Source organism: Barbus barbus (genome assembly GCF_936440315.1).
Source record: "Barbus barbus genome assembly, chromosome: 19".
Classification (NCBI taxonomy): domain Eukaryota; kingdom Metazoa; phylum Chordata; class Actinopteri; order Cypriniformes; family Cyprinidae; genus Barbus; species Barbus barbus.
In genome coordinates, this window is record NC_136747.1 from 12,201,207 (window position 1) to 12,227,453 (window position 26,247).

General features: G+C 36.4%; 1 protein-coding gene across 1 annotated transcript; it reads left to right on the plus strand.

Moving 5' to 3' along the window:
- The first annotated feature begins 2,567 nt into the window (after positions 1–2,567).
- Positions 2,568–14,860, plus strand: LOC306885754 (polypeptide N-acetylgalactosaminyltransferase 12-like). Its single transcript, XM_079442521.1, has 10 exons — positions 2,568–3,110; positions 4,023–4,192; positions 4,954–5,143; positions 5,289–5,474; positions 6,155–6,272; positions 7,207–7,383; positions 9,349–9,480; positions 10,322–10,435; positions 11,314–11,469; positions 12,861–14,860. The coding sequence occupies exons 1-10, from the start codon at positions 2,752–2,754 to the stop codon at positions 12,996–12,998; spliced, it is 1,740 nt and encodes a 579-aa protein (XP_079298647.1). The 5' UTR covers positions 2,568–2,751; the 3' UTR covers positions 12,999–14,860.
- The last annotated feature ends 11,387 nt before the right edge of the window (positions 14,861–26,247 follow it).

Below are 26,247 nucleotides of genomic sequence, written 5' to 3' on the forward strand. Positions count from 1 at the left end.
GCACTCGTATTACCATCTCACCTCTCTGACGGCCTAATCAATAATTAAACATTAATTTGGATAAACATACATTTTGCTTGCTACGTGGATCATCTTACATATTTATGATAAAATATTGCTGGTAAGAAGTGTATGGATGAGGACAATATTACAATATTTTTGAGGATGTAGATTTGGGTATGGAAGTTAAGGAAGTTCTGAAAGAAACTACTGATTAATTCCCTTCAGTATTTCTAGAAACTGTAGTGACCGTGACTAAATATAAGTATAGTATCATGTTGTAATTCATACATTTTTATAATAAATAATAAACATGCAATTAGTTTTTTATTGTTTGAAATAAAGCTGTACAGGAACCTGATTTTTTAATAAAATGGTTAGTTTCTTAATTCATATATTTTTTTTAATCCTTTTAATATTTTGTTGATCACTTTATGACATCAAAGGGAGCAGTCCAATTAAAACAGCTATTCAAAATTGAAATATTTTTGGCATAATTCACATACTTTCACATCACTAAGTTTGATTTGAAATAACCCACAAGAATGCTGAGAACTAAAATGACAATCGTACTTGAAACCAGTTTCTCTGGTTCAGCAGAATATATGCAAATATGTCCAAAAATAAATATGGATGATATTTATCTTAATACAGCACTCCACTTTTAATTTAACAGTATTTTATTTATTTTTGGTAATTTAGTATTATTTATTTAGATAATATCCATCAGGTCACTATGGAAAATGTATAATTGTATCATGATATAAACTCATCCAGGCCCACATTATGCTCCAGAGACACAAAAATGTTTCATGCTCTATTTCATAAAAAAAAAATCTGATTTAAATATAATTTCCAGTACAATGAACACTGGTTCTAACACTAGCGACATGCAAGTGATTATATGGATTCAATTTTATTTCAATAAAACTTTCAATAATTTAATGCAAACAGGTTCAAATCCATTTAAAAGAAACACAAGTGTGTAATATGGCAGAAATTGTGAGAAAAGTGATGTCTACATGAATTAACAAATATACAGTATGACTGAATAGTACATCTACACAACTGAAATTGTGAACACAACAAATATTGGCTTTACAGGACAATATATAGTTCTATCTATCTATCTATATATACATATATAAGAAGTGTGTTGCTCTATTGTCAAGATGAACTATTAAAAAGTTAGGCTGGTTGTGAAATATGAATCATTATTATTTAATTCATACATGATTTCACATATTAATGATTTTCACATATAATAATATATATAAACTTTCACAGGCTCATATATCTTGGCATAACGGTGTTTATAAAGCGGACATGCACTAAATGGATTTGGATTAGCGCTCTGTCACAGTGTGTGACCCCTAAGACTCTGTGATTTGACCTGGATTTCTTTCTTTATGCCTCTTGCAGTACTGCTGGCCTTATCTGACAAACAAGCCTGCTAATCAGATCACGCAAATCCCTCTCTCCATCAATCTACAGCCCTGCTCAGTGCTCAGACCTACAGGATGTGCCACTGTATGGCTGTGGCTCAAAACCAGTGAATGATGGGGCAAATGTATTTAAAAAAAGAATATTTATGTGTTCACTGAAACTAAAACTATTAAAATTTGAAATAAATATAAACCCGTAATTGCTCTCTTCCAGGGGTTACCACTAACATCAGAGATAAAACATTTTGTAACACAAACAGTATCATAAAGAAAAAAAAAGTGTTTTTCTGTGAAAGCATTAAAACCCATCTAATTGTGGTTAGATATTAAACCAGGGCTGTCCAAACTCGGTCCTGGAGGGCCAGTGTCCTGCAGAGTTTAGCTCCAACCCTAATTAAACACACCTGAAGCAGCTAATCAAGCTCTTACTAGGCATACTAGAAGCTTCCGTGCAGGTGTGTTGAGGCAAGTTGGAGCTAAACTCTGCAGGACACCGGCCCTCCAGGACCGAGTTTGGACAGCCCTGTATTAAACAGTCAACGAAACACCTTCAATGACCATGCTGTCAAAGAGGAGTAAAACAATTGAATCATTTTAAAGTTTTTTTTTCAGGTTTTTCACAAATAGCTGATGCAATGGTCTTGTATGCATTGTGATAGGATTGGAGGTTGATTTAAAATGCATATCTTTTAGATTATGCATAGGCTCTGTGGATGTATTATTTTGTAACTCATCAAACAGCATTCTGGATGCACTTTTTTTTCTGTTTATTACGATTCCAGTTAAATATTAGACCTGATCACAATCCAGTAGAAAATAGAGCACGTGGTTTCATAACGACCTCTTACGCTTTTAATCATTTAAATTGTAATTTTGACAAACGTCTTTTTTTCCCCAATCTGAAATGATCGCAGTAAATCCGAGTTGAACTGACATTTACTCGCAAAAAAGTAAGTTAATATGTAGCTTTCCTCGTTTTATTTGGTACCAGCGAATATGAATTCGTAGTTTGATATAGTTTCTGTAGATATACGGAAGCAGAAAGTGATTTTACGCCTCTTCTCAACTCCTCCCCGTCTGCAGCCGGCTCTTTCTCTTCTCGCCGTTCATGTCTATCACATCAACAGTTGGTTGATTAAATTTGCTTGAATAGTTTCCCCTTCACTATAGTCAGCCTTACAATGAAATCTGACACTTTGAAAACGAGATCGTCTTACCTTGACGAACTATTTTCGAACTTTTCATGAGATTGATTTTTGGATGACCAACTGTTTAAGGAAACCAGAGACAAGACAAGAGACACATTATGGCAATATGTGGCAGACGGAGTCGGCCCAAGCTCATTCTGTACATTCTCGGGGCGTTTGTAGTGGGATATTTAGTATTTCATAGGAACACACACAGTGATGTCGGACTGGCGAGTCGAAGAGAAGTTGCAGTCGAGGAGCACAAAAATGTGGACGAGGAATTTCTGAAGAAACCTGTTTACGAGAAGCCTCCTCTAGACATAAATGCGTTGGGAGAGATGGGTATAGCTGTTAAACTGGACCTGACTGAAGAAGAGAAGCGAGAGGAGGAGGAGAGCATCAAAAAACATCAAATAAACACTTATGTGAGTGATAGGATATCATTACACCGCAGGCTGCCTGAAAGATGGAATCCACTGTAAGTGCCCATGTTGCACAGGAATGTTTGAAGTTTATTTGTCAGATATCCAGCTCTAACACATCATTAACTGTTTGCTATAATGGTGTTAATGTGTTAGTTTGAATAGCGAAAGAACGCAGAACAGGATATGCATTATAGTTTATTAGTTTTAACCCGCCCCGATTTATTGCAAAGTATAGAAGTTGTAAATGTTTTGTAAACGGTCCCCAGTTTTTACCCCAGTGTCTTTTGCTTATGCGGGATAGGGACCGTCTACAAATTAACAAAGGAGAAGGAAAACGTTCGGTGCAGTTGGTCTTACTCATAAATTAATAATAATAATAAAAAAATTCTAAAATCCCAAGGATATGTGTTAGTTTAATTGCTTATCTCAAGGAAATGCTGAAATGTTCAAATTTCCTGTGTTGACCCATTAACTAACAATGAAGTCAAACAGGTGGCCCATCCCATATCCAAAGGGTGTGCATTGTTATAGTTACCTAGAGAAAGATTTGCAGTTGGTTTTATTTATAATGTAAAACACCAAGCCAAATATTACTTAGCTATTTTACTGTTTGCTAGTTTTTAATGTGTTGTATTTATTGTTTATTTTATAACGACCATTAGGGTTGAACATCCCATGATGTTCATTTCATTTATGAATTTTTAAGTTGTATGTGATATGTATATTTTTTATTTTTACTGTACAGCATTTTGGTGCAATTTTGCTTTATAAGCAGTTTAATTTGATTTTGATTTGGTATTGTGCAATGTTTTGTGATGTGCTGTGGTTGCACGTGTCCCTTATTGCCAAATTTGTAATTGCCTCTTGGGTAAAAAGATCAAAGAATCGTGCACAGACACTGTGCATATTTAACTAGGGTAGAATGAAGCAAGCAAGGCATCATCTAACAAGATCTATCTATTCAGATGTAGAAACCTGAAATATGACTACCTGAGCCTGCCGTCGACATCAGTAGTGATCGCCTTTTACAATGAAGCTTGGTCCACACTACTGCGGACGGTGCACAGTGTCCTGGAAACCTCACCAGACCTGCTGCTGACTGAAATCATACTGGTGGATGACTACAGTGACCGAGGTATCAGTCTGAATGAAAACATCTCATGCTAACTTTGAGCGCACGCTTATCATAAGATCATATGTATTAACATACTAAACGTATAGCTAATCTGTAATTATATGATGCAACCGGTTTATGTTGAGAAAATCAAAATAAAGCAAGGAGAAAAAGATCATATGTATTAAAACATTAAGATCATATGTAACAATCATATTAGGTTAAGCTTGGTACATTTTTTTATTTTTTTATTTGAGACACCTAGGAACCACCCACAACATTCTAACAACCACATATATGCAAATAAATACAGCTAACATTTTTAACATAAAGTTTTCCATGTACAAACATCACACTCCTTTTCTTCAGAAAAAATGGAAACAAATACTATACTGTTGTATGTTTCCTTAGTCAAATGTTTGCTAATTTCTAACCAAACAATGACAAACATTTGACTAAGGAAACAAATTGTATTTTAAAGTGTATTAAAACAGGAAACCAATATTAGAAATTGCAATATTACTTTTTTCTGTATTTATCTGTAAACACACATCCCTGATCACAAAAATAATTTATACAACTATTAATCAAGGTTTGAAAACAGATTCTTATCAATGAAATACCACAGCAATAACATACAGTAGTCTCAGCTCCACCCTGTGGTGAAACAGCAAGTTGTTCCTTAATACAAAAGCCAATTAGCACTTTATTTCTGCCCTAAGTCCTTGTTCCCTCTAGGCCTGCAGCTGTTTTTGAGCACTTCTCATGAATTTGCCCCACAGATCATTTAAAAGAACCTCTAGAGAACTACATCGCCAATCTCAAAAAGGTGCGTCTGATCCGTGCAAGGAAGAGAGAGGGTTTGGTGCGAGCGCGGCTCCTGGGGGCGTCCATTGCCACAGGAGAAGTGCTGACCTTCCTCGATTGCCACTGTGAGTGTCATGAAGGCTGGTTGGAGCCTTTACTCCAGAGGTGAGACTGATAAACTACCCTCTACCAACCTGAAACATGCATTATTTTCAGAAGTATGTATATTTTTTTGGATTACAAAATGTGCATGCTTTTTATTTAAATTAATATTTATCTCCCCTTTTTTTAAAATCTCTGAATCCTTTAGAATAAAGGATGAGCCTTCAGCTGTGGTGTGTCCAGTGATTGATGTTATCGACTGGAACACCTTCCAGTTCCTGGGGAACCCTGGAGAACCCCAGATCGGAGGATTTGATTGGCGATTGGTGTTCACGTGGCACACTGTCCCAGAACATGAACAGAAACTCAGAAGTTCTCCCACTGATGTCATCAGGTCTGTGCTTCATGGATGCACCAAATGGAAAACAATTTGTAATACTAAGGGAAATTAAATTCTTGGTCTCATTTGAGTTTAAAAACAATGCAGCATGACACTAACATGTTCAGTCTGAGATTTGGCTGATATGTCAGTAGGTTTTGAGCATTTACTGAATCGTGAGAATGCTTTCTACACATAAAAAGAGCTCAATAGTACTCAGCAGAGCAGACCATTTTATAGTATGGCTTTTTGTGATCTTTATGGCCATATTTCAGGAAACCGAACCATTTAAGTGACTGTATTTTAATGTTTTTAATATTTTTAATGTTTTGACCATATGTTCCTTTTTTCCCAGACATGTCCTGGATGAGAATTGCCTAAAATGTTAGATTTTCAGCTGTTTTTTTAAACTGTTTTCATACTTGCTAAAGTTAATGACTGAAAAGTAGTTTGACCAATAGTGTGCAGGCATTGTACATCATTGACCAATCGTGTGCAAGAATGTGGGATCTATAGAGAATGGTCATAGCAATGCAAATACCTGTACATATATTGTAAAAGGCCAAAACAAAGCCAAAAGCCGGGCATTTTACATGTCTGGGAAAAACAGAGTAGGTCACCCTACTCTATGCTTTTCCTGGAAGTTACTGTAAGTTAGAAGCACAGAAGTATTCCTGTCTGTCGCTTTGATCCAGGTCTCCTACAATGGCTGGGGGTTTGTTTGCAGTCAATAAGAAGTACTTCCATTACCTGGGCACATATGACACAGGAATGGAGGTGTGGGGTGGAGAGAACCTGGAGTTCTCATTCAGAGTAAGTGCATTTTGTTGAACTTTTCTGTAAAAATGTTCCTCTCATTTCTTCTTGGTTTCTTGAGGGGAGAAAGCCTTTGGGCTTTGGTCACAATCCTAGTTTGAAAACTGTGTGATGAGTCATACAAGGTTAAGAGGCCAGTCAGCGCCTTTATTAAGTGTCTGCCAGCTAACATGATGACTGAAGCGACCTTCAATGTTTATGCAGCATTTACTTTCTCATTATTCCTCTGATTACTCCGCTCATCCCCTGAAGGTTTCCAGCACTGTTACAAAGACAGCAATGGTTCACTTGTGTTTTGAGTGCTGCATTTTAACTAGATTTCAGCAAGGAAAGCCACAAAGACCAGACAGCTGCTCTGTCAATGCAATATGACAGGCCAACTTATTTATTATTAGGATCCGTCTATGGGCAGGAAAAAACATTTTTTTTCTCAGCACTGACATTTAGCTTGCTTACTGACGATATTATGGCAATTGTGTCTGTAAAGCTGCTTTGGAGCAATATTTATGTTTATTATTTAAGTGCTATTCAAATAAATTTTAATTTAATTAAAAATGGAAAATGTTTCTCTTCAGCATTTTATCTATAATAATTGGGAGAAAAAGATACACAGAAAAATTAAAACAAAGTAAATATTATCCTGATTATATTTTAAGATAATTTGCTTTAGCTTTAGTATAATGACAAAACAAAAGCCATTTATGTAATTATTTAATTTTAATTATAATATCACAGATTATTTTTCTCACACAGTATAAATGGGTCTGTACAAGAAAATATACACCTGGGGTATTGTCACATTCGGGGGTCCAAATTAAAATGTTTGAAAACCTTGGGAGGCAGCATTTGAGTTGCCTAATTACAAATGTAATTATGCTGCTTATGTATTATTACGGATGGCTAATCTATTTCCTGACTTGGTGTTTTTCAGATCTGGCAGTGTGGAGGGAGTCTGGAAATCCATCCTTGCTCTCACGTGGGTCACGTCTTTCCGAAGAAAGCGCCATACTCGAGAAAAAAGGCCTTGGCCAACAGCGTGCGGGCGGCAGAAGTCTGGATGGACGAATTCAAAGAAGTGTATTACCATCGCAGCCCTCATGCTCGTCTGGTACGCCTACTTGTGCGGTCTGTTGCATAACTCTGCCTTTGTTTGCTTGTCTGCTTGTTTTCAAAGAATACATTCATCACACTGTCTATCTTCCATCGCCCTTGTGAAAGACGCACATTTTCTTTGCACAAATCTCACCCACTTTCACAGAATCTGTTGATATGCCCTAAATGAATGACATTTAACAGGTGAGCTGAAACTCCTCAGGTCCTCTCTGTGCTTGGTGTGAAATTACTACAGTGAGAAGTGGCACCTCTTTCAGCCATGTTTGTCATTTTCAGCCATGTTTGTCTCCCCACCGAGCCCTGTAGTTAAAGAGAGAGGTCCTCTTGGTGACAGATCGGGTAACTCTTTTCTCTCTGAACCTTGGAGATGCTGCCAGGTTGGCACCGCCAACTCGAAATCTATCTGATGTGATGCCAGTAGATAAGGCTCTCTCTCTCTTTGGGTATAAACCACAGGCAAACACTGGCCTTGCCAACGTGGATCAGGTTTGACAACCTTCATACTCCGCTTCCACGCAAATTCGTAAGAGGATTGCTCTCTCTTTCACCCTCCGAGTCTCACGGCATATTTTATTTATGGCCAAAATCTCTGTTGGTTGTGCCACAGAGTCCAAAACGAGGCTCTGTGATGGATCTCGATGATCAGAAAGCATCATTTGACAGCCGCTTGATTGAGCATGTAGCTGGACGGTACATGCTGCCTCGGGACTTTGTTGAGACTGAAGCCTGATCACAGACCGATCATCAATGGGTGTGATGTTGTGCCACCTGACTGGCATTCACAGTGGGGCCGTTCGTTATTGATGATTTGCTATCAAGTTGGTTAATTAGAAGTGCACTTCTTGTCATTCATCTTACTGCAGATCTGATGAAACTCTTTGCCAGAGCTTGACCTCCAACAGATGTTCCTCAAAAGTGTGGACCATCACTCACTAGTAATTCTTGTATGATGGGCGGTTATGAAGAGATACCACAGCCACAAACATACACAGGAACTTGGCCTTTATCAGTCTTGTTTGTTGAGATGGGGTTACAACATTATTTTGCGACAGGATGTTGCAGCATGTAACAATTTGCGGTGTACCGCTGTAGGGTAATTGCACCAGAATGCTCACAAAACAAGATGACAAAATCTGATTAGATGTTTGGTTTTTTGTGAAAACAGTTGGTTTATTATGAAGAGAGAGTATTGTAAACAGTCTGTTCATGCGGTGTTTACTAAGGCAGGAATTATTATTTATTCTTAATGGATTCCCACAAGGAATATTTGTCTGTCACATCAGACACAAAAATTAATCAAAAATATAAACTCTGAATGCAGATGATTGAAGCAGCCAACTGTGTCTGTGTAGATGATGTCTATTTAAAGTTCCATTTTAGAACATATGGTTGTTTCTAAAGAAAATATGCCCTGTAGTATCTCAGAAATAACTCAAGTTCTTTACAGAACCACAGCTGTCATAGAACAGTGTTAAAACCCAACTGCTGTCGCTCTGCAATTCAGCATGTTGGTGACATAAAAGCTGCTGCTGTTGTTTACATACTTCTGAAAAATGATAATTAAGTTTATAAAAATATTCTCTTTTAAAAATGTGCAGATAATAAGCTATTTGTACGTACATAATAAATGTGCATAAATATAAACATCAAAGCACATAAAAATCTTCAGTATACTTGCCTTACACTTTAAGGACTTAAGGTTGATTTATTTGTGTATTTATACCTGGTGTTATATCTTTTTTTTATTAATGTATTTATACCTGGGTTTATATATGTTAATTAGATTTTTTTATAATGTATACTGTATGGTTAATGTATCTCAATACCTTGTGCTATTTTAGAACAATTATTAACTCGTGCCCTATTTTACCAACACTTATGAAGTAATTGTGAGTAATTAAAAAAAACTGAATCTAGTAAAATATCTCAAAGGATCCATAATTTTTAACTCTTGTTTCAGGAGGCATATGGTGACGTGACAGACAGACGGAAACTCCGAATGCGTCTTGGCTGTAAAGATTTTAAGTGGTTCTTGGAGAACATCTACCCTGACATTCAAGTCCCAGAGGACAGGCCTGGAATGTTTGGCATGGTGAGGAGAGACAAACTTCTTATGTTTACAGGCACAAATTTGTAGCAGCAGAGATTAAGTTAAAAAGCTATTTCCCACAGCAGTTAGCAGGTTGGTTTGGTTTAGAGTTTACACTGCATAGTGTGACATGATGAAATGAGGTCAGTTCCTTTGTAGTCAACATAGCTACACTGCAAGTGAGTGGCATAGTGTAGATAAAATCTGAGACTGTTTCGTTTAAAGGGGCGAAATAATGTTTTCAGATTTTTAGAAATTCAGAACAAACATATTATGATTTAAAATGAAACGAAAATACTTCAAGAAATATTAACGTCTATATAATTTTCGGTTACACTTTATTTTAAGGTGTCTTTATTACATGTACTTACTATTGTAAAACCAATAAATGCAAGTAATAAGCATCCTAACCCTAACCATATCGTAAGTACATGTAGTTAATTGGTATTACTCAGTACTTGAATGTATAATTACACTGTAACAAGGACACCTTAAAATAAAGCGTAACCTAATTTTCTTATAAAACTTTTTAATTTCTGATTAAACATTCTTATTGAAGGGTTAGTTTACCCTAAAATGAAAATTCTGTAATGATTTCATCACCCTCATGTCATTTCAAAACCATAAAAAACCTTAAGATATGATGAACCGATTTAATTGAACATATTGCTATTATTAACATATTATAAACATTGAAGCGTCAGAATTTCTTATGATTTTGGAACAACATGAGGGTGAGTATGATGACAATTTTCATTTTGGGGTGAACTATCCCTTTTAATAAGTAAAAATAGACTTTTGGACCCTATTGTTTAAATGTTTCTTCATCTCTTTTCAATTGTAGCTGAAGAATAAAGGAATGGCCAACTACTGCTTTGACTACAACCCACCTGATGATCATAATATGGCCGGTCACCGGGTCATTCTTTATCCTTGTCATGGCATGGGACAAAACCAGGTAACTTTAATTTTCTCGACTTTAACGACTGCTCCAATTAGCGTTCACTGCCGCACAATACACAGAGATTGTAATGCGTCCTCAGGAATATACATCAGAGTGTGTCTCGCACTTCTAATGTATTATTAAGACGGCATCCTAATACGCCGCAGTAAATAGTGTTGTGTACTCCACAGCACGCTTGTTTTTAAAGCGACTCGAGCCGCCTGGCACAGCGAGCCACCTGACTTTATTCGTCGTCTCCCTCTCTGTGGGGAGGCAGATGAGCCCTGGAGACTCGTCAGCGCACAATATCAGTCATATGTGCAACACAACAACTCTCTTCTAATGGATTCTCTCTATGAATACAAGAGAAATGCTCTTCTGTTTCTATCTGGTTTGGTACACGTGGGTCAATCCTGTTTAAGACCTGTTTAAAAAAAGATGCTTATGTTTTAATTTAAGAAAATATTTCTAGAAAAGGCTATAGCAGACCTTGAGAAATGTGTTCTGGTTGAGATCTGGTTGATAATGTACATGATATACGATTATGACCCTATGAATGTTAGTTAAAAAAGGAAAAACAATTAATTTATCAGCAATTATTCACTTTTTTGCAGTAAAAGAATCCATCTCAAATTGTGTGAATTAATTTTTTAGACATTATATGAAGGTCAAGTAGTGTGCAGTGAAATTTTACGGGCGAAATCCAATCTTTGCAATAGGAACCTGTGTGTTTGGGAGTTTTTTTTTTTCCATTTATCACTACACTGTTCTTCACAATAGACAATGGTCTTTTTTTGCTCACAAAATGTTGCTATAATGAGAGTACCGTAATATTTAATATGATGCATTGAGCTTCTTGTGTTTATATATCTTTCTTTCTCTTTTTGTGACAGTTCTTTGAGTACTCCACACTCCAAGAGATCCGTTATAACACGAGGGATCCTGCAGGCTGCGTCGTGGCTGATCCTGTCTCCACATTCCTTACCATGCATCACTGCAGTAAACCCAGGGAAGCGGTGCCTGAAGACCAGAAATTTCTATTCAGAGAGGTGAGATCTCTAATCATGTCAGTACAGACCGATTGTATGCAGATGCATGATTGTATGCAAATAGAATTTGATTCAAATGAATTGCATTAATCTCAAATAATCATATACACACTACTGTTCAAAGGTTTGGGGTTGATAAGATTTTTGTTGAAAGAAATGAATAGCTTTATTCAGCAAGGGCACATTAAATCGATCAAAAGTAACAGTAAAGAGATTTATAATGTTACAAATGATTTCCTTTTTTAAATAAATGCAGTTCTTTTGAATTTCGTATTCATTAAAGAATCCTAAAATATGCATCACAGTTTCCACAAAAATATTAAGGAGCACAACCTGTTTTCAACATTGATAATAATAAGAAATGTTTCTCAATGAGTTTCTCAAAGAAATGTTTTCTTTTAATCAGCATATTAAAATGATTTCAGAAGACACCGAAGACTGGAGTAACAACTGCTGAAAATTCTGCTTTGCCATCACATGAATAAATTATATTTTGAAGAATATTAAAATAGATTAAAAAAGAAAATACTTTTATGTATTTAAGTTTTTACTTCATTGTTGATCTAATAAATGCAGCATAAGAGACAAAAACACTTGACCCCAGACTGAACAGTATTTGCTAAAAAAGTGCCTGCACATTAAGATCATTTTTAAGACATTTTGGTGGCATTTGATTAAATCATTAACAGACATTAGTATTTAAATTTTTAAATCTTATCAGAATTTAATTAGTTTTTTTTTTTAATTATCTTTAAATTGACTGGTCTAGCATCATCAAATGGTTCATATTTAGTTAGGACAAGAATTGTACACTAACATGCAGCTTTGCAGCACATCAAGTGTTCTTGGAAGCAAACGAAGGTCCAAGAAAATGTCACATTAAAGCGTTACTTGAGAAAGTCACACGGCATGGCAAGAGGTTTCAGTGTGGCTTGCAGTGAAATTTCAGAAGCAAGCCTCAGTGTGAACTCTTTGCCAGTACAGCGAGCACCTGAAGAGCAGCGTGACGTCAGCGTGATTCTGTGGGGTATTAGAGTAAGGAAGAGGTGCTGGGGTTGACTGAGCTTCATGTTCTAGTGCCTACACTCTTAGAAATAAAGGTGCTTCATGATGCCATAGAAGAACCTTTTTGTCCTAATAGTTCCATAAAGAACCTTTTAACATCTAAAGAACCTTTCTGTTTCACAAAAGAAGGTTCTTCAGATTATAAAAAGGTAAGGAAGAGATGGTTCTTTAAAGAACCTTTGACTGAATGGTTCTTTTATGGCGTCGCTTGAAGAACCTTTTGAAGCACCTTTATTTTTAAGAGTGTATATAGTAGTTGAACAAACCCCTGCCCTTAAGTATATAACTTGGTTGTGTAACACTTCTCATAATTTTTGCTTTGGCAGGACGGCTCTTTCTACCATGTTCAGACACAGAAATGCATTGAGGCAGTAGCTCGGACTGACACTGGGAACCCTGGCCCCGCTCTCCGGCCCTGCTCTGACTCAGCCTCCCAGGAGTGGTTGTTTGAAGAGAGAACATAGCAAAGGTTCTCTCTACATCCTTCACCTGCACTACAGTTCAAAGGGCATTTCATATCAGCTGCTCTGACTTCATGCCAGCTTATTGAGCATTCCACTTCCTTAAGGATTAAGGATTGATTGTGCCTTCCTGTTACATGACGTGCACGGTACAGATAAATTAAAGAAAATATAGTATGTTTTAATGATATAACATATTAGATTTGAACATTTTTGGATAGTGTATTAAAATTCATCATTCTTAATAGAGTTGTTCAGTTTGTAATCTGAAAACCCTGAGAAGAATTGTGTGAAAAAATTGAGTAAAAGAATGTATGTGTGCTATAACATAATCTGCTGTTCAAAAATTAGAGGTCAGTAAGATTTTAATTATAAAGAAAATATTATTTTTACTGACCAAGGAAGCATTAAATTGATCATAAGTGACAGTTAAGACATTTATAATGTTTCACAAGATCTGTCTCAAATAGATTCTGTTCTTTTGAATCCTGAAAAATATCATTCATCATATTTAGAATATTAGAATGATTTCTGAAGGATCACATGACACCGAATACTGAATATTCAGCTTTGCCATCATAGGAATAAATTACATTATAAAACCTAATAAAATAGAACAGATTTTTTTTATGGTGAGCATAAAAGACTTTTCAAAAACATACATTTCTTACTAGCTCCAAATGATTAAACAGTAGTGTATGTTGTATAATGAAATGTGAAAGTCTCCAAACCACAGATGTTATTTTAATCATAAATCCAAAATTGCCATTCTTAAAGCCCACAGGAAGTTCCTGAGGGAAACCATGGTGAATTAGACTTCCAGGTTGGCCTGCACATAGACGTCATTACTAAACGCCTCCATTTCTCTGCAAGATATAAACACTGTATTTAAGCGCTCATCATAACCTCTGGGTCTCTCTGTCGCAATTGACAATCATTACCATTTTACAAGATGGTAATTTGAGTTATTTGAATCAGTCAGTGCTGCCAGCTCCATCTGCTGGTGTCTCATCCTCTCCTGCTATTCTGCAAAGTAGCTTCAATTTATTCAAACGCTTGACATATTTAACTACTAGTGACTAGAATTTTTAACTACCTGATGTAAGTCAGATCTCGCTTGCACTTAGAGCCCTTTGGCAGCCTGCTTGTGTGTGTATTTTTGGCTGAGTATTGAGGAACAGTGCTGGCGATTTGTCTTTCCAACCACTAGATGGTTCCAAATTCTCCGTTTTATTCCATGTCCTGCTTCGTCCTCCATGTTATAACATCAGCTCTTATTTACATGTGTGTAAATTCAGTAGCCCTCTGTGCAGTGATTTGAGATGCTGGGTAGCACTTTTTATACAGTTATAAATGTCCAGTGATTATTACTTGCATCTGAAAGCGTATGGCAGCCTACCTCTAGTCATTTACCTGCTGTAGAGAATAGATTGTGGGATGAAACCGAGCCGGATGATACTAGAGTGTAGTGGCCAAATTGCTGTGGTTTATTTTTTTTCTGCTTCATATTTCCCTTAAGTTGTAGAGAAACAGTGTGGTTAGTTTGGAGTATGTGGATATAAACCTCTTTAAATTCTGACAATCTGTGGGTCCGTTTCCTATGCTGAGTGATTATAGAAGTCCTTTTATAATGAATTTATTTGATTAACTTCGCTTTTTCAGTTATTTATTACTTCAGGAATTGCTGGTGTCCTTTAAAATTGATGGAATGTCGAAAATAGGAAGTAGATTTTTAGTCAAAAATGACCTTTCTGTCATTATTTACTCATCCTTATGTTGTTCCAGTAAGACTTTCTTATGTGAAGCACAAAAAGAAGACAATTTGAAGAATGTTTATGCTGCTATTTTCCAAAAAAAGGCACTTTAAAAATATAAAAGTAAAAATAAAATTAATGAGCTATATTCTATATAGAAATATAGTTTTATAAGTTGTTATTGGGTGAAAACCAACGATTCTCTTTCATTCTATGGAAAAGAGCAGCTTCTATAAATATCTCTTTTTGTATTCCACACAAAAAGAAAGACTTAAAGGTGAGTAAATGGAGACTTTTTAAAAGACATTTTAAAATGTTTTAAGTGCCTTACACGGTGTTCAAAGAAGAACATTTTATTCCTAGAATATAAGGGAAAGGGAGGTTTTATTGTTTGGTTTATGGAACATATATTTTTATGTATTAATCTATAAGGTGATGGGCCAGTTGAACTATGTCATGGGGAGAATTGGATTACTGATGTGAGCGCATGTGACATGAGCTCACTACTGGACAGATGTTTCCAGGGCCTCCGTAGAGAAGACGATTGAGAGATTGATTATGTGATGATAAAATGATGAGAACCCATGATGATAGGGCTTTTCTTGTCACAGAATTGACTCTGGGTTTTTCTTGAAGAGGCCAAAAAGAGGATATTCTGTATGGATGGCCTTAAGTCCTATTTAGACCACTGGCTATATGGTCATTTTATCTTGGAAATTTCAAACACAAAGAATAATACATTCTCTATATAAATGTGATTTAAATTTCAAATCATGCATTTTGATCTTCAAACATGCAGAAAAATGAGTTGTTGGGTTGGTTACAGCAGCAGTTAATTTGCACTTTTCTTGGAATAATTAATGATTTTTAATTGTATTTTATTTTACGTTTCATTTAGCTGATGGTAGAATGTTGAAACAATGTTTTGAAATGGTATCAATGCTGGAAGAAAATTCAGGTAACTTTATATTATGTAAGTGACCTTAACATCAGAAATTAAGGTATTCTTTTTTTTTAAAAATGCATTTGTTTTGGTTAATAATGTCTAATATCTAACTTAAAGATGCACTCAGTATTTAATTTTTTTTTATGCTACACAATTTTATGTAATTTGCAATCAGCAACAATTAATTTATTTCTTATCTGAAATAAGGTTAGTAGTATTTAACATGAGCCAACCCACTCCATGTAAAATAAAACTGCTTTTATTATGGTACTGATATGATTGCAGTCTTCATCTCATTTGAGCATACTTGTTTTTTTTTTGTTTGTTTGTTTTTTTTTTCATTTCTTTGTGCGAAAATTTGAGTGCACCTTTAAATTGTAGTGACCTTTTTTTCTAGATCTAAAAAGTTCCTTTTAACTTGCAATTGATTTCATGTTTGACTTTTTACACATTAAAGCCATTGACAATCCCAACGTGTGCCCGTCTTTCTTTACCAATAACTGACCACCCTTGGCAATCTTACACATTCCCGCCACTTCACTGGGGTGATATAATAAATCGCAAACTTTTGCCATTTATGAAGCACTAATCTCGTTCACCCTCTGAATGCGTGTTTGTTCTTTCCATCCATGTTGGAGTCGCAGCGAGACGATGGAGGTGTCATTGGCAGCCTATCTGATTGGCTTGAAGATGTGCAGCTGAGTATGAGGAAGCGCTCATGCCAAGATGCTCCTCACTATGTGTTCTGCCCCGCAGTCATTCTCAATTACTCATTCATGATGTGCGTCTGTTTGATATTTCATACTGTTTGTGGGCTTCTTTTGTATGGTGTCATCTGCCTCGCTCTCCAGGTGCAGGATGGGATTAGTTTGGAACACTCCGGCAGGCTTTAGGAAAACGGGGTCATGGAATGAAGCTCTGGAACCCGTCAGATCACACCAGCTCTGCTGCCAGAGAGGTGTTAGATGTGCCTTCTGCATGAATCACTGTGGAGAACCTTATTTTCGTCTCGCTGCATCTACACAACTTCTTTCTCTTCGGCAGTGGCGTCAGTGCCGGTGCACTGTAGTCATCGGCAAATGGGATTACGACCACGTCACTTTTTAGCTTTAGAAAAGGGCATTACGTATTGAAATGATCTCTGTGGTGAAAACGGCTCTCACCTCCTTGTGATGCGTTTAGGATCTTAGATATGAAGGCAGCTTGCTCGCCTACATCCCATGTGTTGCTTGACAAGGTCTCTCTGTATGCCGAGCTTCTCTTTTCAGAGATGAAAATAAGCTTGATTTGGCAAAGCGAGATGAGAGAGACACTGACAGATATACGCTATCGTTCTCTACACTGTTCGACTGGCTCGTGTTGTCAAAAAAATGAATGCACAGCCTGTGAACGGCTGATTTCACCCCATTCTCGTTTTTAGTGAGGTTAGGGTGGATCATTCCAAAAAACCCTGATGAATTTGCATTGTAAAGTCACGTGTCATTAATGTTCAACACTGTTTCAGGCAACAAAGCTTTTTCAAAATTTCTGGTGTGAAATATCAAGCATTCAGAGGTTAAAAGTGACGAATGTCATGATGAATGTATTGACAGATCTATTCTATTCTGACTTGTATTCGATTTTAAAAGTCTTTGGTAAATAAATATAATCCATGAACCAAACCAACCATCTACGAGGTGACAATATATCACAATATTACAAACTTTGATTTGAAGCAAAAAATTGATGAAGGTACAAGACTTCAATGTGGGAAAGATCTACAATCCCATGAAGAATTGTGAATGACATAATCAAAATCAAAATGAATAAATGTAAAACTATTGATTTAAAGATGTTGATTGTATGTAGAAGCACTATATTTTACGATAGTTACAATATATGCACATATACACTATATTTGGGTGTAGGGAGATCGACTATTATGCCATTTGCAGTGCTTCATATAGAAATGTGTGGTTTCCCTATGGAGAAAACAAATGGGATTTTTACTTCTTGGATCCCAATTGTTGCACTCTAGACCTTTTTCAAATGATATATTTAATTATTTTATTATTATCCCTACATTCATAAATGTTATTTTTATTTTCAAGAGCACTTCAGGAGATTTTTGTTTTTTGAGTTTTCTCAACAACAACAAAAAAAAAAACTCAAAAATCTCCTGAAGTTGGTTGCTTTAAACTTTGAAGTTTTCTCAACTTTTGATTTTTTACAGTAAAACAAAATTGAAATGTAACCCTCAATATTTAGCATATTCTTACTTTAGTCTTTAGCTGTGTAAATACATTCATGCCACCTCTGAGCAGCTATAAGCAGTCTGTGTAAAGACCAATTATCCAATGATAAACTATCCGAATACTGCAAATTAAACTGAATATGGTGCTTATTAAAAATGATCTAAGGTCTCTGTATCCTGCTACACGAGGCGTCCTGTGAGCACATACAAAATGGGAGATGCATACAGGGAGAGTGCACCTCAAACCATTTTTATTCACTGTAATTCTGACTGCATCCTGCTGTTCAGTTTTGTTTTTGCAGTAGTGGAGGCAATTTAGTTTATTTTAGGATGCATAATTCAGGGATCTCTGTCAATTAATAGGAATATTTTTGAGTGCCATTTCCTTAAAAATCATTTATACAGAACCTATAAATATCTGATAGTTAGAACCTTCTTCTGGTTTCCTTGGTAACACTAAACAATAATTTAAAAAGTAACACAAATGAATGCTGTTGCTCTTGTCTAATGATATGAAAAATATGATGGAGATGTTTGTGAAGGACATTAAAGGTAAGAGTGTAGTTGCATTGCAGCTATTATGTGTTTAGATCAAGGTTTGCTTTGTTGTGGCCTGAAGTAAGAGGTTATGCCTCCAAGCTTTTTGAAAATGACTACTGGGACTATTATGTATAATTTAACTCCCAATGGAGTTGCATCCTGTACACTCATTCCCCATTTTTCTTCTCTTTGTGCCTTTCTCCTGCTACTTCATTGAATGGATGACTTATTCTTTTCATTTGTTACACACTGTATTCATTTTCAATCTTTTTGTACTTGTGCTTTCTTTCCAAATTTCCATAGAATTAGAATAATTTACACCATTTGTGTCTAAGCCGATGTTTTCATATGCTCCAGTTGTAGTGCAACACCTGGATATCACAAACAATTACCTCAAAGGCAACATCATTTAATTGGATTTATTTATGGACAATTGCCTTTACCCGTCTCAGCTGTTTGTTTCTCATCTTAAACTAGAGCTTGACATCCTAGGATCCATATCATAGGATTTCATAGGAAACACTGCCATTACGGACACTGATGCAGACACTGATGCCTCTACAAGGGAAGGTAACTTTGACGTGACAGAGAATGCTGCCTATTCTAGACACACAGGCTCTTGATGTGAATTGATTTGATTATTTGCACTAAAGCCTTGGGTACATCTGTATGGAAGCTGCCTGCTGTTCCTCACAAAGTCACAGAAGCACAACTGAGAATCAAACAGATTGAAATTGTACTTTTTGTTTCGTCCTTTATTTATAGTTTGTCATTGAGGTATTCATTGAAGTACTAAGGTTGAATTATGCTAAAAAGGGACCATATCAAGCGTGACCATTTTACACCCTATTTTTGATACTTGGAATTAAATAAATAAACTACATCTGTAAGGCTTTCATTTAAACACCACCCTTGAGAACATGAGAACTTACACTACAGTTCAAAAGTTTAGGGACAGTATTTATATTTTAAATAAATGCTGTTCTTTTTAACTTTCAAGGAATCTAGAGTAACAGCTGCTGAAAATTAAGCTTAATTTGCTATCACAGGAATAAATGACATTTTAAGACATTAAAATAAAAAACATTGTTTTGAATTATAATATTATTTTACAAAATTACTGTTTTACTGCTTGTTTTTGATCACATAAATGCTGCCTTGGATCCAATATAGCATGTGTTGTCCTATCTCTGTCAGAAAAAAATGGTAGCCTACAAAACTGGGGTGCTTTTCAAAAGGCACATCTTTCTACCTAAAGGGTCCTTATTGCTACCTTTAAGGTACATATTAGGTACAAAAAGTGTACCTTTTGGACTCTCACTGACAGCTTTTGTACCTTTTTTCTGAGAGTGCTCAATGATAGCCTCTTTGCAACCACTTTTTACTTCTTTTGTTAATTATTGTGTTTAGGATCAATAGCTATCATACTTCATCCTTATTACCTCACCAATTCAGAAAGAGTTGTTTTTACAGTCTAGTGTTAGTAAATGCTCTGTTTGGATTAAGGAGAAAGGGTTCAGTTCTTGAAGTTAGTTTTATTTCCAAAATTGAGGAAAAATTCAATTTCTCACAGTTTGACCCCTTTAAGCAGGAACAAAAATAGGTTTTTTAGGGTGAAGCTTTGATAGTCGTGTTGTTGTTGGAGTCTTTCTTTGTATTTCATCAGATTTATTGATTTACAGTGCAACTCATATCCTTTCATACCATTTCAACGTGTAGAAAAGAAATTGTCTATGGCATGTAATCACAGTGACTGAGGGACAATCAGTCTTGGAAAAAGCATATATCTTAGATGTATCTACAGACTTGTTAAAGGTCAAAGCGAATTAAACCCATTTTTCACCATTTTTGTGTTCTTTCAAAAATGTTTGACCTTTCGGTTTAAATGCTGATTTTTTTCTTTTGTCACAGATTACTTGTCAACGTCTGTTACTGTTCAAGTATAAACCATAAAGTTTATTTGAAAACAGTTGAGGTCAGAAGATCCTTGCAAACTCTGCAAGGTTGCCGTCCAAAACCATGGAGAGACCTGGTGTTAAGCCCAGCTGCTCTAAGATCCTCCCAAAGCTATGCACTGTCAACCTCAGGTTCTGCACTGGAATCAATCAGCTTTCCAGAGACCTGCAAAGTCTGGGACTAAACGCTTGTTTTATCCAATCTGTAACGGCGACGAAAGTGGTTTGTGGGATTAAAAGGTACAAGTGCTCAGGCTGTCTGTGCTACTACAATGAGCTTGAGCAGCTGATGACACACATAGAGCAGGGCTGGAGAGAAGGCTACAGCTGTAGAGCGTTCTACCGGAAGCTGAAGGACATGAAGGACTGCAGGGAGTTACTGGCCGCATATGAAGAAGAAGAAGCTGCAGCTTCTGAAAGCGACCCTCAGCTCGGTGCCTCCTCGACTCTGAGACAGAGCAGTAGAGATCAGAAGCTGGACATGGTCTTCAGGTGGCTGCAGGAGTGCATGTCAAGTTGCTGGCAATGATTTCATTAAAACATTTATGGCTGCATTTGTTGCAGTTTTGATTTTCAGAAGAAATTTTGCGTAATGTCTTGATTTTTTTCAGTACAGTGTCAACGAGGGACAGTGGCTGTGAAGCTCCAAAAGGAAGGGGGTGAATTGTTCCTTTTATTTATATAATAATAATTATATAATAATGGCATAAAGGACTCTTCAGAATAGGCAGTTCAGATTTCTGAATGAAATCCTTAATCAAGTTGCAAGGCATCAAAACCAATAAATTTCCACAACCACTTTATGTATTGTGATGCTGCATCAAAATGTAAAATTATTCAGAGACAATTACTTGCAGTGTAAACAATATTACAGTTTTCTATTTAGGATGATTCTGAGAAGAGGAGAAATCTGTCCATGATGACAGGGTGATGAGCAGAGTCAGAACACATATCACACTTGCATAGCAAAGCATGGAATCTGCTCGTCTTGCCATTCCAAAACCAATCTTCATGGCATTTCCCGTCAAGAATGTTTCATTCTGGGAGGAGAAAAAAATCCAGTCGACACATTTGAAACAGCTCATGTATGTTCATTACAGTCATCTATCTATCTATCTATCTATCTATCTATCTATCTATCTATCTATCTATCTATCTATCTATCTATCTATCTATCTATCTATCTATCTATCTATCTATCTAAATCTGTCTGTTGTTCTATCTGTCTGTCTATCATTCTATCTATCGTTTTATTTTTCCCATCATCATTATATCTATTTTTCTCATCCATCTGTCCATCTATCCATCCATCCATCCATCCATCCATCATATTTTCCCTTCCATCCATCCATCCATCACATCTAATTTTCCCATCCATCCATCCATCCATCCGTCATTATATCTACTATTCTCATCCATCCATCGTTATATCTGTCTAATTTTCCCATCCATCCATCCTCATATCTATATAATTTTCCTATTCATCCATTCATCATTATATCTTATTTTCTCATCCATCCATCCATCCATCCATCATTATACCTGTCTAATTTTCCCATCCATCCATCCATTTTATTTAATTTTCTCATCCATCTGTTCATCCATCATTATATTAAATTTTCCCATCTATCCATCAATCCATCCATCATTATATCTAATTTTCCCATCCATCCATCCATCCATCCATCCATCCATCATTATATCTTCTTTTTCCCATCCATCATTATCTCTGTCTAATTTTCCCATCCATCCATCATTATATCTAATTTTCTCTTCCATCTGTCCATCCATCTGTCATTATATAAAATTTTCCCATCCATCCATTCATTGAGCTTTATCTCCATTGACACACTTAATGTCTTTAGAGGTGTTTTGTAAGGGAGACAGTTGCTTGCAGCAAACAAGACACATGAGATAAAAGATATTTGTGATGTGTCAGGCAAAGAAAGAGGAGTATCCTCTGACAGTTTTTATTTTGTGGTGGGAGACTGAAGCGCAAGTGCTTTGAAAGCTGTTTTACAAAGAATTCATGTGTCACTCATAACTTGCACATGACAGCCACCTAAAAGATTTGAAGAGATCCGCTGCTGACAGGCATGGTGGCATCACAGTAAAGCCCTCATCTATTTTTCCATCAGGAGTACAATCTCTTTGTTGTCGGATAGCATAGATTACATATTCTCTCTTTTGAAAATGTCAAGCATTCCTCAAATTCCAAGGGAGATACTGCTGAGACATTTGCATGTGCACTAAACCCAATGTGTAGGTATCGCTGCTACAGGGCATCCTGTCTTTCTCTGACAGGACGGCCGGCGTTTCCTGCCACAATAGATTGGTTGGCTGTCTCTGCAGTAGGCGAGAGGGCTGTGAAGAGATTGTGTGCAGGGGGTGCCGGTGTCTTGCCAAGACACCGACCTTTTCAAAGAGGCAATCGATGAGGCCCAGCACCGGGGCTCCGGAACATTCACGCCTGTCAGATGGGTGGGAGGAAGTTCATACAGACAGCGGTGGCGTGCTAATTGCTCGGGGTTGCTGGTGCCCCCACTGTTTTGGTGCAGGTGGTGAGGGTCTGTGTCCCTGTGGTGTCCACACCAGCCTTAGGGGGGGCTACAATTTCACACTGAAGTCTTGCGAAAGCATGCTTATCTCCATATGAGACCACAACTATAACTGACACTCTATTAGCAACGTAGCCATGTGCCACTACAAGAACAGATGCTTAAACTGTAGATTGAATAAGATTTCTGTACAAAATGTAAGTGGAAAACTCACTGTTGCTGTGCTGGAGTGTAAGTGGGTGGTTGCTAAGTGGCTGCTAATCGGATCCTTACTAGCTCAAGTCTGAAAAAGCTGCACCCAAAAGCACATACTCTCTCATAGGTAATACATTTAAATTAAAACGTTCTTTGTGACTGTTAAAAAAAGTACGGTCTAAAAAGTACGGTCCAACGAATATGGAAATTTGCACGTTCTTCATCCACCATGTTGTCACTGCCATGTGACTCACCAGCATCAGCATCACAAATCCTTTCCCGTGGCCTCAGGGGATAGTGAAGTGTCCATCAGATGCAAACTTCAGAATCTTGCTGGAAGTAGTGGGTCATCATTTTCTGACATACAACTCGCATCACATACTGATTTTCGCTTACTATATAGAAAGGAAGTAAGCATGTTTAACACACAGGGTCTATGTTATTCTGGTCTCTAGATATGGCTTGGGTTTCTCCTTCAGTGAAAAGCCTATTCACACCAAGACAAATGTTTGGTGTGATATATATTTTAATTTGAATGAATGGTTGTTAATGTGTCTGTTCAGATCAACACAAACATTTGCATTTCATCAATACAATGGATTTTTTGGTTTTAAAAGATTTAAAAGATTGCAAATCTTTTCCCACTGCATTACAAAGACAATTAGCCAACTGATAAGACTGGGCTGTTACTTGCATAAAATACGACTTGGTGGCTCTCACATTTTGAGTATGAAAGTATTTTGATACACACACACACACACACACACACACATACATATATATATATACACACACAGTATACTAACTAGATTAAACTGTACTGTAATTATTATTCATGACATCCTTTCATTCTTTCCAGGAAAATATATAGATTTTCCTTTGCAAAAATAAATAAATAAATAGAGTAAGTCTGCAAATATATTGTAAAAACGATGAAAACTGAGTTTTTTTCTGTGTCAGTGGTCGATGCTCTTGGATCAAACACTGTACTGTTGCTCTTGTGCCCGGGTACTCTTTGGTATGTAAATGAATCTTCTGCGGCTTTCTTCATACAAGCTCTAAGTGGTAATGTGGAGTCTCCATTTGAGCGAGTGTCTGGAATCAATGCAGCCATTTTCTAAAGTCTATAGCATGCTTCCAATGAGAATTCACTAAAAACTTGTTGTATTATATATGCATTCTCAGCTATACTAACTTCCCTTGGGTCAAAATATATTTTATATTTTTTTTTTAACCTGCATGCAATATCCTTGCTTTGAAATAGCTACATAATTTATCCTTCCTGAATAACTCGCAGTACCAACCGCCACATACTTCTGTGATTCACAGATCTAAGCCATGTAAAGACTCCAAGTTTTTCCATATCACCATAGGCTTCAGGGCTTGTGCATTGTGGAGTCTGTATTACTGTATCTGTGATGAGGTGAGAAGGATAGTGGCAGGTTGCCTGGCAGTTGGGCTCCTTCTCCTAATGAGAGAAGTCTGCATCATTATCGATTGACCTGGTCACTGGATGCATGTCTCAGACTCTTAATGGGATGATGGGGTGGCGTGCTGAGAGATGGAAGAATGCGCCAACAGCGTGCAAACGCTGAATTGTGTGTGGGCAACAAAAGAGTGGAAGTGAGTAAAATTATGTGGATGGGTCAGTGTTTTTAAAAGGTTTTCTCTTCAAATCTTGTTTCAGGTAAAACATTACATGTTAATTAATCCTTTTGCAATTTTGGTTGTTTGCTTTTATGGATATTGATTTTCTGAGCAGATCATTAAATAAGAATAAAAGACCAAATTTCTGTTTTCATCTGGCATGAATTTAGTCTTGTTATTTATTTATTTACCTATCTACCTACCTACCTACCTACCAGAAATGCCTCTTACTATGATGACATTTCTGGTAGGTAGGTAATATCATTAAATAAGAGTGAAAGACCAATTTGTTTTTTTTTGGCATGACTTTAGTCTTATTTATTTATTTGAATATATTACCTGCCTCTTACGATGAAGGCTAAATTTAAATTTGTAGCAATACACAATTTGACACACACACACATATATATATATATATATATATTATATTATTATTATATTATATATATAATGTATATTAATATACTGTATATATAAATAATTAAAAATATATATATTTCATCTATATTCTTATATATTTTTTCACTATTATATATTATATATTTTTGTATCATTATTATATAACGTTATGACTTTGTCGTTGCCAAATCACTTCTGATTACTCCATCTATAATGCATGCCATTAGGGGTATTCCAGTATTTCTATTAATGTACAACAGAAAAGGAGATCTTAATGGACTTTCTGTCTGGGTCTGCTCCATTCTCCTCAGAGAGCAAACACATCAGCACTCCATCACCAATCCATACTGCTAAGTGTTTTAAATTGTCATTAGCCTTGTCTGTCTATGAAATTTCATTCCAGCCATTTAAGTCAGATGCCCTTTCTGGAACAAACACTCCTTCTTCTTGGATTAATCTCATTCCATAATTAATGTTTCTTTTCGTGGAGCAAAGTTTAAAGGGAAGGATATCTATGGTGCGTGTGTGGAAAGCTTCCTTGGAGAGAGAACTACATACAAGTGCTGCACAGCTGGCCATGGAGCAGCAAATCATGGTAGTGCTTTACATTGGTCTACTCCAGAAGTTGAGTTGTTTCAAACAAGCTGTGATTTAGCAGTCTCTAAGTTATTTACCTGCCTTTCCGCGCTGCAACTCCCCCTTGTGTTTCAGCCTTTGTTAATTCCACACGTGGCTTGCTTCAATAGCAACTTGTTTACAGAGATGGCAGATAATAAATCTGCTCAAATTGAGAGCTGTAAGGTAAACAAAGTATTTGGTTGAAGGTCAAAGTTGTAAAAAATTATTTATTCAGCATTTTATTCATGTGCTGAAAAAGTGATATATATGATTAGTGGATATGATCCAAGTCGCAACGAAGGCAATGCATAGAACAGTATTCCACACTATAATAATTTCATGCTCATACAATATGAATCTGGCATCTATGCTGGTGTGACCGTGGCCCTGAGGGGATCTCAGCTCCT

Bases quoted from the DNA above. Each gene is read 5' to 3' on its own strand.
- LOC306885754 (XM_079442521.1), top strand. From the start codon at position 2,752: ATGGCAATATGTGGCAGACGGAGTCGGCCCAAGCTCATTCTGTACATT. The intron at 6,273-7,206 runs GTAAGTGCATTT...GGTGTTTTTCAG, and splicing joins ACCTGGAGTTCTCATTCAGA to ATCTGGCAGTGTGGAGGGAG. The intron at 9,481-10,321 runs GTGAGGAGAGAC...TTTCAATTGTAG, and splicing joins GGCCTGGAATGTTTGGCATG to CTGAAGAATAAAGGAATGGC.